Source organism: Phaethon lepturus, unplaced genomic scaffold, assembly GCF_000687285.1.
Source record: "Phaethon lepturus isolate BGI_N335 unplaced genomic scaffold, ASM68728v1 scaffold1163, whole genome shotgun sequence".
NCBI classification, from domain to species: Eukaryota; Metazoa; Chordata; class Aves; order Phaethontiformes; family Phaethontidae; genus Phaethon; species Phaethon lepturus.
The window spans coordinates 117,882-132,160 of record NW_010529500.1 but is presented as its reverse complement, the minus strand read 5'-3'; the positions used below and the strand labels follow the sequence as shown (position 1 = coordinate 132,160).

Below are 14,279 nucleotides of genomic sequence, written 5' to 3'. Positions count from 1 at the left end.
TATTTGTGAGCCTTTAGGTGGTGTCCTCGTGTTAAGATGCATTCAAACAGCCTGTGAAATCTTGTAGACTGTGTACTAATTAAAACTTGAGCCAAGCACGCCACTATTGTGACTAGCTTTGTCATGATGCTAGGGAAAAATCCATCAATGGAATTCTGCAAATGTTTGTTATGGTAAAAAGAAGCTATACAAAAACATGGCAGCCCAGGGAGGTGGTGGAGTCACCATCACTGGAGGTGTTAAAAAAATGGGTGGATGTGGCACTTCAGGACATGGTTTTAGTGGGCATGGTGGTGGTGGGTTGGTGGTTGGACTTGATGATCTTAAAGGTCTTTTCCAACCTTAATCATTCTATGAATGCCAGATATTAGGGATTACATCAGCTGACAATTTATCTGCTCTTTTCTGTATATGTCTTAGATTGTATGGTTATTACAGCACTTACCTGGCATTTGAGAATTAGAACTCAGTTCTCTGCTTTAATGTATCGTTACTTGTTTTCAGATGTGTTTGTTTCCTCAGATGTTGAATGAAGATGGCTGCGCTTTTTTTCTTCTCCTTTCTTTTCCTTGTTTAAAAAGGGCAAAACCATGAAGGTTATGGAGTATCCTCCTATTATTGTAATGAAGGCCAAAACATTTCCTTGACTGTTGTGCAGACATGGGACTCTTTCTTCTTTGTTAGGAGTGTGGCCAGGTTCTGTTCACTTCCAGAATGTAAAAATTTGTCATCTTGTGATTATAGATACTGGTCAGCTTTTATAATTTCAGAGGGTAAACCTTGTGAAGCCATTAGAACAGTCTGTAAGATGAGAGACCAATAAAAAGAGACATCTCAGAATTGCCTCCAAATCAGTAAATTATTCTTCAGTTTTACTATGGACTAGGTAGATCAGTGTGTCATTTGGGTACAAAGCTGGGAGCTTCTGCCATGAAGGAAAAATTCCATTTTCACAGGTTTCTGGCCTTCATCTCAGAAGAGTTTTTAACTTGCCTGCAATGACCTGAAATTAGGAAAGGAACACCAGATTCTCGTGTTCACCATAGCCCCCTCCACCTCCCTAAATTATTCTATGTTGAAAATAATGAAAAAGTGCTCTGAATCTTTGCAAAATCATACGTGTCATCTCCCAAGAACAGATTTGCTGAAATAAATTACTTAACTTGAATTATTTAAATTTATTAACTATGAAACCCTTATAAATCAAGTAGAAATACGACTTGCTATTGTATTTTGCCAGACAATTTTACCCTAATCCCTGAAGTCTGAAAATTTAATGCAATCATCTAACCAAGTATGGTCCAGAATCCCAACAATTGTTGATTAAGCTGTGAGGCTAGAAAAGGTGAATACACCTGGGTGTAACAAAAAAACCTCTTCACTAATCTCATTATAAGAGAAACTCCAAGTTCAATCATGAGAAAAGGTTATAAATTTGTCCTCTTGTTCAGTTATGCCAAAGCCATATGCAACAGTGGTGTTGTGATTTTAATATTCTGTATAACTATCCCATGAAGCATAGAATATGAAGACAATGAAAAAATCTTTCTATGTTCGCCCTCATTGAAGTTCTGAAATAGACCAAGTTGGGCCACTGGATTTTTAGGCAGAAATAAGCATGTGAATATTATTTTTCATCTTTGGAAAAGCAGTGTCGGTATACCCCGTTGTTCTTCAAATAGGCATGTTTGTAACTATACCTAAGACAAGAATCCATTTCCTGTTTCTAGGTCTATCAAATGTATTCTTTGGTTTGTTTCTGACTCTTAGAGGGTCCTAACAAACTTTACACAGTTTAAAAAGAAAAGGAGAAAACCTTCTTGATTTGCATACATGGATTATTATCAGATGTTAAGATCACTGGGACTTTCTAGTTTTGACAGTGGATAGTTTTTATAAACGGACAAAATCAGCAGCATGCAAGGGTACAAGACCAAGTGTATGCATCACCGATATGCTGGTTTGAACCCTTGTAGATATATGCAGAGACCTTGTCCTGGCTGACATGCACAAGTGGATTTGTGTTCTCACTCTCTTGAGTTCACGTTTTTCAACCATTTCTAAATGGGTCATAGATACCTCCACAGTTGAACACATCTATGCTTCCTCACTGTAGTAAGACACAACTTCTCCTGTTGAGCTCTGGCCCTATAATTTTGTAATCAGACATCAGAGTCTGATTGTCATAATTGTGTGCCTAATTTGCATTCAGAATTACCGAGATTATGCATGTCAATTAGATATTTGAGTCCACAGTTAGATATTGCACATTGTGGTACTTGCACATGGAAATTAGATGTACAGTTGCATGCAAAAGTTTGTGCACACAGTTGGACAGATGTCCAATTCAAACTCCAGGAAGTTCAGATATTAATCTACAAGGGCTCCAATAGGACAGTAAAAAGAAGCTGAGATGAACCAATGTTATTTATTGTGCAATTTATTACTAAAAAGAGCTATTTAAGACATAAAGGTTAAAAGGTGCTTTTTGACTCACTAAGAGCAGGAGACTCCTGCTTTCTGGGACCTGCTTGATGTCTGAAAGTTACTGAAAATGGAACTGAGGAGTTTGTTACCTCATTCCAAAATCAGTTACTCTTTTTTAAATTGGTACTTCAGCGGTTAATGTCTTTCCCTGACATTTTTTCACTACTAGTAGGGTTGAAATACACTTTTCTGTTTTGCAGTGCTTTTGTAAGGAGTGAAATTATTGAGTGGCAGTTGGAGACGTGTGGGCAAGTTGTAGAGAAATTTTGAGAGGCTTACTAGTTTGAAACTTTGTTTTTCTCATGCACAAAGTTTACAGCGCTTTTAAAAATGCTTTTTCTAGTAATAAAGGGGGCACGCTAGCATGACTGGCAGGGCCTTGCTGTAATGACTGGACATGTGGAATAGGAAAAAATGAATGTTTGGATATTTGGATTTTTTTCTTACAAGTTTTCCTTAAAACAACAGCATGACAGATAATAGTTGTGTTAATAGTATGCCCTTTGAAGTCAGAATAAGGTACCACTCTTTCATAGAGACTGTTTTGTTACCCTTTTAAAGTACAGCAGTACATTTTGAACGTTTAATAATAAACAGCCTCAGCTGGATGAAGAGTGAACAGTCTGAGGAAGCTGTTCTTTGTGCTGCCTGTAAAATGAAACATGATTTCTTTTTGCATGGATCCAATTAATGTCACATATCCAGGAAATCTAGTATGGTAAAAGGGAAACAAAGAAACATTAATTTGCATATTGTTGTGTGATTTTTCTAGTGGACATACAAAGTACTGAAATTGGTTTAAAAAACAAATAAAAAAACATAAACCCCCTCCACACAAAGAAAGACCAAACCACACAAGCATTTCATTTATTTAATCCTTTTCCAGAATCACCTTGTAGCATCTGTTCACTCTGAAGCCTGGAAGCAGAAAACATTGATTTGTTAAAATTCATTGTGCATGAAATCTATTTTTAACTTTTTTTACTATTTTGTATCAAACAAACATCATTATTATATTTCTTCATATATCAACAGGGTATTTTTCAGAACCTGTATATAGATATGGCAAGCAAAAACTATTTGTTGTCTTGGCAGATCACATGACCTGAATTACACACTAGAGATTACGCTGTTTACTAGTAGTTTTTGGTAGTCTTTTTAGTCTGCTTGTTCATACTTGATAATGTATATGCACTGTGATAAACATTCCACAATACTTGTCTCTGAAATGTTCAGAGATTTTTATAAACCATTGTGTTTTTTTAATACCAAACTAATTCTGTTTTAATTATGCAGTAATGTATTCCAAAGAGAAATATGGTGTAATAAATATTTTAACATATCTGGTTTATAAACAGGTAAGATTAGAAACTTATTTCCAATACAAGAATTTGGCTTTATCAGTTGTCAGAGAACTCTTCTGTTTTGGGGTGAATCCCTGTGTTAGTAGGGAAGCATCTGCGGTAACGGTAAACTAACCTTAGTTCCATGTATCTGGGAGAGATGGGCTGTGACCATAGGGCTGCTTCAGCAGCTTGAAAACATATGGTCCACACATAACTTTGATGTTACGAAATTGTTTTTGACATTGATGAAACAATAGTAAACTGCTTGGTTTCCGTATTTTTGAACTGTTAACAACAATTTCTGTTTAAAAATATCAGCTATATATAAGACTGGCTTTGCTAAGATGTTTCCTGGAGAATTTTATAAACAGGATATATTTTAGTTTTTGAAGAATTCCAAGGAACAATTTTAAATACATATGAACTTTACATATTTCATGAAGAATGGTTGTATTTTCTGAGTTTCTGAAAAGCTTTAATGACTGTAACAGTCCTGTGCTATAGTTATTCCTTTTGTATATGGAGTGATGGCCATACACATATTAAAGTCACCCTGAGTACCGAAGTCAGTAGTCTCTGAATCTGACTGTTGGTCAGTTACTGTGTTTTGAAATAGCTATGGAAAACATGCTGTGCTGTGCGGTGCTGCTAACAGTTGGCAGTTTCCCAGACAAGGGCCGTGTCATCCTTGCATTGCTGCTCTCAATTTCCAGGCTGTGTTAGTTGAAGTCAAGAATAGGCTGATATGGCTTGTGATCAATTTGGACCTATTTGATCCATTCTGAGATATTTTGAAATGATGCCAGTTACAGAATAATGAGAGGTTGATGGATTTATTGAATATTTGGGTATTTTGTATTCATTCTTACTTTCATTATTACTTGTAAAAAATATATGACACAATGCAAGGGAGAATAGTATTTTAATTCTTCTACAAAGATGGTGTGATTTGATTTTCTTGCCTATAATAATGCTTTAAGAACAATGGACTCATAAATAAAAAAATTCCCTCTTACTAACCTGTTGAGATATTCTTTTTTTTTTAATCCAGTTGTGGAGACTGAAATAAAGCTTACAAAAGCATTACCTTCCCGCCCCCCTCGCCCCCATTTCCACCACATATGTCTTCATTTTCTTGTTACAAATTAATTACTATATTTTAAAATGTATTTTAAACATTATTTACTAGTACTGTGAAGGTATTACCTATTATTTACTTAAGTTAGCTATGTTTAAGTTGGGGAAAAAAAGAACTATTTTGCAGTCTAGCCTTATGGGTGTTTATGCTAACCTTGCTTATTTAGATGAACAAGACTGCGCCTTCTGGCTGTTCAAGGTATTGACCTACAATGAACCACATTTACTAGGTCACTATGAAGACATTGTTTTGAAAAACAAGCCTTTTTTTTTTTTTTTTTTTTTTTTGTGGCGTCGGAATTGCCTAGAGGCTCCGACGTAAATTTTCTTGTTTCAACTATACTGCAATATACTGCTGTAATATCTTTTTATTTTATGAAATAATTAAAAAAAAAGTTTCCATCCTAGAAAATCAGAGGACTGACGTACCTGTTTGTTGATATTGCATACAGTGTCCCTTTATGATTACATGGTTCATAATACTGTTTTTAATGATCTATTGATCTTTCTTATAAATGTAAAAGAATTTGTTTCTCCTCTGAACATTTCATTTTCAGGAGTAGTGCTAACATTGTTTTGAAAATGTGTTACTTGGCACTTCTTAGTTTGCACTTTCTCTAAAAAATTACAGTTTATTGTATATATTATACAGTAGCCCTATATTTTTGTTGAATGCAAAATTTTTGAAATTTGTCAAAATTCTTGCATATCTGGAGAAATAACATACGTTATATGGAAAATATAGGATGAATTCTTAACTGTCCACCTCTAACTGCTTGTTATAAAATTTTACCCATGCTCATGGCCAGCAAGTATGGCAGTGCATAATTGATGAGCCATTTAAAACTGCAAAAATTGGGTTTAAGTGTGACTACACAACATAATGCTGAAGACAATCACATATAGCTAGCAAGTGGTTAGCCTTGCCTGTCTTCTTGTGTAGAGTAGACCTTTATCAATCTGTATATTATATTGACATTGATAAACTGCGTTTAAACGGAAATGGCCTAATGATTAGGGTCTACCATCTTTTAGGGAGGAATCATAACAAAAAATAGAATCTCAAAGCTAAATTTCAGAAAGAATTATTTTTATTAAGTAGCAGATCCTGAAAACCTAGAAGTTGAACAGTTAGAAATAATATAAAAATTACTATGTGAAGTGGAAAAAAAGATATGGATATGCCTAAATAGAAACCCCAAACAAAACAAAAAACCCAACCCAAACCAAACCAACCAAAAAAAAAAAAAAAAAAGCAAAGGAAAATTATTTGATTGAATAAACTAGCCAAAAACATATCTTGTGATACCTTCGCATTACTATTGTTCAAACACATCCTTAGTTTAGTGTGACTTCAAGAGTCAAAAGAATCAACCAGGAATTACTTTGGTTTATGAATTATTGTATGCAGCCATTTAAACTTAAGAATTAGGTCTAAAGATGAATGCAGAAATCCTTAATCATTGCTGTCAACGTGTATGTTATAACAATATACTGACAAATAAAACTTCCTTGTTCATGTTTCAGCATTTCAGGGAACACCTTGACAAACTTTTTGCAAAAGGAATTGGAATGCTGGACATTGCTTTAAATGAAGCTTTCAACATGCTCAATGAAGTAAGTTAATGCTTTTCAGATTTACACTGCTGACACCTTTCTTGCTATTCAGCAATTACTGTCAATTTTAAGATAATGGACTAGAACTCACTCAAAAATGTGGTGATAGTAAAATATTATCTACAGGATAAGAATTCTATATAATCTATATGTGGTAAAAGACAAGGAAATTTACATTTTTATATGTATACATTTTATATTAAGGTATTTTGTGTCTTTCTATACAGTATATATCTAAGCATGTCTGTATTAAAGTTTATGTCAGTAGCTGTTCTAGATGTAAAAAATACTAGGGTAACATGCAAATTTCACAGTTTAGATTGATTTTTTTTTTTCTTTGGAAGTGCTAACATTTTAGGAATGACAGGAATTTGTGTATTCATAAACACTTTGTGAATACACACTGTTATTAGGGTCATGAAATGATTGTTCATTGGTTTGACTTCTGGCATGACAATCTCTCTCATAGCTTATATAAAATAAGTTATTTGAACACTTTTTTACTTACTTCTGTAATACTTGAAGATAAAAGAAAAAATGTAATGCCTTTTCTAAGCAGCTCAGAGGTATTAATGTTATTTCAATTATTTATCTGCCAAAAACATGAGGCCAACTTTTTGATAACATTCCTGTGAATAGCATCTATAAATAGCAATGCAATCTCTAGAAGATGAACATCGTGATCATGGAGATAATCTAGTGCAGGGCATCTAGTTTCCCTCTCAAACTCCAGATAAAATCAGTGTAGCATTCTTAGGTGTCCAGGAAATTGTCCTTCAAACGATATTTTAATTGAAATCAGACCCATTGTCTTTGCCTGAAATGCTTTTCCTCGCAAGGTGCACATCAGTCTTAGTAGCTATCGTGAAATGATTTTATGTAGTGTATTTCAGAGTTGGTTTTTTATATAATTTCGGGCAAAGGTAAAATACATTGTCATGCTACATATTCCAGCAAACAACAATTTTAACAGTGTTTTGATTCAGCTGACTATATACTTTCTTGGGAATGTATATTGGAAAAAGTGACAAAAGGAAGGAGAAAAGTGAACAGTAGTAGTAATGACAGAGAATTAGGATGAGGGAGCAAACCAATGAAAATAAAATCCACCATCAAATATTTCTCATGATATTATGAATGAAAACCCTAGGTGATGTGGTAGGACTAAAGCCATTGCTTACAACCTCTGTAAATATCAGTTTAGATATAGGGTTTCTGTAAAGGAAAGCGTTCACTTTTTTAAAAATAACTAATTACAAGCAGATCTCTTCTCCAGGATCTCTGATCTAATGAGCACTTGTAAAATTGTAAACTGCTATATCGCAAAGCTCCAGCAAAGTTCATTATGCAAGACATACGTATCAAGTGTCATTGTGAAGGGCTAAAACACCAAATATGTCAAAGGCCCAAGCAGATACTGAGGGGGAAAATGTGAAGTACTTCAGTTAGCCTCAAGACTGAGGAAAGCAGGAAACTGATGAGAAAAACAAACAAACGTTCATTTGTGTCCCAGTACCAAGAGCCCCAAGGTGAAATGCTAGCAATTAGTGATCAATGAGTCCTAAAGAAACTTAAACTCTTATCCCAGAACATTCCAGTTCTAAGACACAGAATCACTAAGGTTGGCAAGGACCTTCAAGATCATCAAATCCAACCGTTAACCCAACACCACCATGCCTCCTAAACCGTGTCCCAAAGTGCCACATCCACAAGTTTTTTGAATATTTCTGGAGATGGTGACTCCACCACCGCCCTAGGCAGCCTGTTCCAATGCTTGACCACTCTCTTGGTGAAGAAATTTTTCCTAATATCCAATCTAAACCTGAACCAATCTAAATCTAGACCTGGAATATTAGCTGTAAAATTATTTCAGAATGATGCTATATGTAATCCCCACCTAGCATTTTCTAAGGCAAGAAAATGCAAATTTCTATTTCTGTGGATTCTTTCAGAATGCTCCATCTTGCCCAAAGTTCACTCTTTTTAACAGGAGGCCAAACCCTTGTTCTTTGCATCTTGTTGGTAACCTTTGAACTGCATTAGTGAGTCAGTAAAAGTGACTAAACACCTTGCAACAGGACCAACTCCTGCTAAGTGGTTGGATGTTACAAGCAAGCATCTTCAGCCTATTAAAACAGTCCCTATGGCTTTCTTTTGCAGTTAATATTAGCAGCTTAAAATATGATTGAAAATGTTTTGGTGTCTCCAGAAACCCCCTCTCTTTACTAAAAAAAAGAAAAGAAAATATTTAAAGATTATGCATGTATTCTTTTTAATAATCCAAATAGATTAAGAGGTGAGTTGATCCTGGTTTAGAACCCCTATGTGTAGTGGAAGACTTTTTTTGCTTTGTTTTGTTTTCTTTTTAGTGAAGTGGGAGGTATCATCTAGAAAGGCAGAGCAACATCAGATTCTTGGCAGGTGAATTAGAATTATGTGGAATTTTAATTTTTAAGTAACCTTTAAAAGAGATTATGCAAGATCTTCTGTTGCTTTGACTTTTTCAAACAAGATTACTTAAAGGTTTTTAAAGGTTGATCCACAGCAACAAAAAAAGGAGATTGCAATGAGATTCAAAAGTAAGGTAGTGATTTGGTGCCCAAATTCTTGGGTTGAAATGTAAGGACTATGTTTTTTTAGATCATCCGTTCCTTCTACTAAATGTCTGATGGTGTTATGATGAGAATGTAGTTCCTTGTGTATTTAGGCATTCTAGTTTGTCTACACATCTCCTCTGATATGGTTGTTATAATAGCAGTCCAGCTGGCGGTAGTTAATATTGCATAATATTAGTGTTAGTGATGGGTACTTCCAAGTAAATCCACTATGTGTTTCTTTCTAAGAATATCTTGTCCTTGAGAGAGACTCACACTTCATATCCAGAAAAGTAGATATATATTTATGTGTGTGTGTATATATATCAGCTTTAAAGATAAAAAGAAATTAGAGTCAAGCTTTCAAAAATAAATAAATCAATGCTTTGTACATATTACTTGAACGTCTGTACCATATTCTGCTTATCTTTTCTCAGTGAGCCAAACTGGCCTCCTGACAACCTTATAGCATGTTTCCAAGAAATCTACAAACTCTATGTCTATGGGCTCCAAATAACTGCTCTTAGTGTAGGTGTGTATTACAGAAGAGCCTAAATTTAAGGCTGATAATTTAGACCCCCTATCTTGCTGCTTGATTGTTCAGATCCAGGACTAGTTTGCTTTATCATTCTCAATTTGAACAATGCCTTGGAGTGTTGACTGGGATACATTTATTAGAAATCAAGTCATCCTTCCTCTCTACGCAAAGTATGGCTCTGAAAAGAGGCACCATTTAAAAAACTACATTGTCTCTCCTTTAAACTGAGATACATTTCTTTCAGTTAAGTTACAGGGACTTAATTCCTGTCTCACAAATTAAATTCAGTAAAACTCACTATACTACTACTAAGCGTAGTAAGGATTAGTAAAGAAAGCTAGAAAAACATCATTATAGTACACTTACTTTTAATAAAAATGCAATTTAAGGCATATTCTGACTTGAGCTTTCTTCATGTAAGGAAAACAGTTTTGTTTCTCTTTTTGCTTAACACTTCCCGGACAACCTATTTTTCAGTTTGTCTAGTCTTAGTACATCCCGTGTCTTAAAAATCATGTACCTGTAGAATTAATATGCATCCTAACTAACCTCAATTGGATTTTAAGAATACAGACAAACTAGTTGCAACTCATGAATTGACAGATGATAAAGATTGAGCTATGCCAGTTGATGATTTTGGAAACTTTATTATTGTCACTCATATTTACCAGTGTTGTTCTGGAAAGAAATATTTCAGTCACAAACACGGCAAGCAAATTCCTTTTTTCTCCCCCCCGCCCCCCCCCGCCCCGTTCCTTTTCCACTTCCTTCTTGTTTTCTCTTTTTTCAACTGAGCTTATATTCATGGAAATATTTTAAAGTGTTTCCTTAAGTATTTTCTCTTGGGGAAAAAGGATTAAAATCTGTTAGTCTGCTGGAAAAAGAAAATCTCATAAAAAATAAGTAGTAAACTGTCTTTTGATTGAAGGATGTACCTTGCAAATGAGACCTCAAACCAAAATATTCTCTAAAGGGTTTGATTTGACAAGTGTGCCTGTCTTTATACTGTAAGATCTTAGGTTAACTAATGGTTCCAATTCCTTCGTATTCACCTTGAAGCACAATGTTGATCAGTCCTTTTCTGGGCATAATATCCTAAAATGAAAAGATGAAGATCTTCACCCACTGCCCACATGTTCACCCAGACAGTGTGAAACTAATTCTTTCACGTGGTGCATGCCAAAAATGACAATGGGGAAAGCTGCACGAAGTAAAGAACACTCTAGGTTGTTTGTAGAGGGTTCATTAAGAATGGGCAATTAATCTGTTTCTTTGGAAACAGATACACAATATAAAAAGCAACCAGCCTCAATGAAAGAGACCTTCTATGCTAGTCTTCCAAATCTATGTAAATTGGAAAAAAGCATTACAGACAGTGAGGAAGACAACCTGAGATGAGATTTTTGTTTTGTTTTAAAATCTGTGAGGCAACTGAGGTTATAATGATGAATGTGGTATAAAAATCTCATTTGATAAGCTGATAGTTTTTAGAATAAAGGGAACTGACATCCCATGTACTGAACTGTACCTATGATGAGTGAGGGTCTTTTGATCTGTAAGGTCATGATGGATCATGCTACATGTATGTTCAGATCTATTCAAGGTGGAGTAATGACTGTTCCTATTTATACTATAAAAGGGAGTATAATAGCTTCAAGCCTCCTTGCATATATACTTCCAGAATTGACAGCATAAAAATCTTTTCCATGATATACAGGCATATCAGCAAAGTCTCTGGGAACTTCTATTAAGCAGCCTAGGCCAGAGAAAAAGCTACTTAATCTCTCCTTAAAAGAATACAGCTAACCATTTTCTGCATTGTCTACAGGATGTGACCTTTATGTGCCAGAAATCTATTCTTGTGAATTATAGGTTAGCTAACGATGTCTTGCCTACATTTAAAAAAAAGAAGGGGGAGAGGGAAGGGGCAAGAAAAAGAAAAAGAAAAAGCTCTTTTTTTTTTTACACAAATATTCTATTAAGATTCTGGTTGGATTTTAGAAAGGTTCAAGGGTTACACTAATTAAACTTAGCTAATTTTGCCTTGCAATTACCTTTCAGTATTTGCCTAGGCTGTTCAGGCTTGAAGGTGGTTGATACTGATGTCTTTGAAAAGCATATTTAAAAATCCACTTCCAAATTCTTTCCAATCATCAACTTATGCAGTGTTCATTATACAGTGTAAGAATGTACAAGTGCTTGATACAGTAGTTAGGCACCTACTATGTCATGTGACAACTGCAATTATCTCTTTTGGTGACAAATGTAGTCTTTGCAGTGATTACCTTTAAAAAAAATGATAACCAATTAAATAAAATTCTGTGACATTTCAAAGATTGTTAATCACAACCGAATGCTGTAAATGTCAGGATGCTTTGAAATTTTTGCTGCTAACTGGTGAATCACTGAGTTAATTGTAGCTCATCATAAGGCCCTTGTCATTGTTATTGTTATGGAAAATTCTTTCATCACTCTCACTATTCAATAAAATTGAAGTTCTAGGCAAATGTGAGAAGATATTACTCATCAAAGCAGTTGAATTTAGTCTCGTTCTTCAAAATATTCATAGATAACTACTTAGAATAATGCAGATGCATACAGAGTTATGTTTTAAAATAAATATTTAAAGGCATTCCCCCTTCATTAATTTCCCTTTTAATATACTTTGTCTCTTGCAAAATATGTTGTCCATACGATGAATATATCCCTTAACAAAGTAACTTCATCTTTATGAGAAAATATTTGATCTAAGATCATACTAATGAAGGAATCCCTCTTTAATAATTCTGGTCTAGTTAATACTGGAAAAACTGTCATGACTAAAGAATTTTAAGGATAGACTGCCTTGCAGGTATCACAGATACGAGTTTTCACACAGGCAGTGACAGAGCCAACTCTGTAAATCCACATTAGTTTCTCTTTAAGCAACATGTTTCTATTACTGTTCACTGAGGTTCCTGTTTGCTCAAAAGGAAACTGATCTGGAGGAGAGCTGCAGATGGTATAAATGATTGTTGAACGACATTTATGGATGTGATTACTCGGATCTAGAAATGCAAAGGCAGAAGAAAAGGACAGAGTATTGCTGAAACCCACCATCCACTCCCTTTCCTACTGCAGGCACGTCTACAAAGATGACATTTTTGGAAGTTAGGAACCTTGTTCTAGAAAAGGTTTTCTTTTCTAGAAAAAAGGGTTTTCAGTGTTTTGGGAGAACAGCAGGTATGTCAGGGCAAGTAGACTGTAGAAAGCTTAAAGACAGAGCAGTTGCTAGCCCAAATCAAACTAGAGTACTCTGAATAAACTTTGTTGAATCCAGCAGCAGTCAGAGTCCCTGCAAGGTAATTCACCTTTAAATTTAAATACTACTTCTCAGATGGGACCACCCTTTTTTGGACACTGTTCATCACAGATAGGCTGATGAGGCAGGACAGGGTAATTATTGCTTGACTTTCTCAGTACCAAGAGAAGGGTGGTAGGATGAGGCCTTGTCTGACCTCAAAGTTGGTAATGTACCTGAAAACTGCAGAGGAAGAGAACAAACTGAGGTTGTTCATTCATTAGCATGTATTCAAATGTTAGCCCAATCTATAAAGAGTTGTATGTAATGCCCCAGTTTATTGATCTTTTCACAGGTGGTTTTTTTTTAGTGTTTGTACAGAGTAATTAAAAATGAAATAATTTTCCAACTTTGCTTTTTTTTTGTTGCTAAAAGACAGATGTTTCACTTAAGTTCCTTAAATATATAAAATAATACACAGACAAATAAGAATCTGTTCTGCAATAAGAGCAAATGGAGACACATAGATTCAAAACTAAGGCACTAACTCCAGAAGCAAGAGATCAAAGCTTATGTCATGACTCAGTCTAATTTACTTGCTCTTTGACCAGGGGAAAACCCCATTTGTGGAACGAGGAAACTTTCTTTGCATACGCCAAAGGATGTGTTGATTGAGAAGTACTTGTGCTCGAGTACTGATGTACAACAGCTTGAATTACTTATATGTATTTATTTCGAGTAATAGGAGAACCTGAGAATATATAAATATTAACTTGGTTCTCCCAGATAAACATTTTATGAAAAAACATATGGAATGTAATCCTGAGTGAATATGAATAGTCATATGTCTCCCTGTAAGTGGTGTATATTCTGTACTTCCCAGGAAAATTATCAGTCATCATTTTTTCTTCTTTTTGCGTAGCTTGTTCTTTTAAAATTATATTTAAGTCAAAGCAAGCCCTATATAGATACAATAATACATACCATCTATCTAAAACAGGGGAATACACTTTCAATTTGGGGAAGTGCTAAATTTATGTTTGTTTCTCATTTTTCAAGCTGATAGAATGGGGATGTATAATGAATCTGCAGTCTGTTATAACACTGAAGTTACAATTCAGTAAGAACATGATATCTATGATAAAATGTTTTCAACCTGAGACTTTGTCACCTACTTCTAAGCATGCTGGAGGTTTGACAAGATCCATGTTTATCCAGTGCAATCCTATCTGTCTTCGTCTAACAAGAATGTGCTGTAACTAAATGATTGTTTCCTTTCA

At 34.8% G+C, this 14,279-nt stretch overlaps 1 protein-coding gene across 1 annotated transcript in view; it reads left to right on the top strand.

The window, feature by feature from the left end:
- The window catches only part of LOC104618370 (voltage-dependent calcium channel subunit alpha-2/delta-3), a gene marked incomplete at its 3' end in the record, with an annotated part of 208,157 nt that overhangs the window by 80,155 nt on the left and 113,723 nt on the right, over nt 1-14,279 (top strand). The window contains exon 8 of the mRNA XM_010283944.1: nt 6,498-6,587. Within this exon, the coding sequence (XP_010282246.1) occupies nt 6,498-6,587 (90 nt within the window). The remainder of the gene's footprint in view (nt 1-6,497; nt 6,588-14,279) is intronic.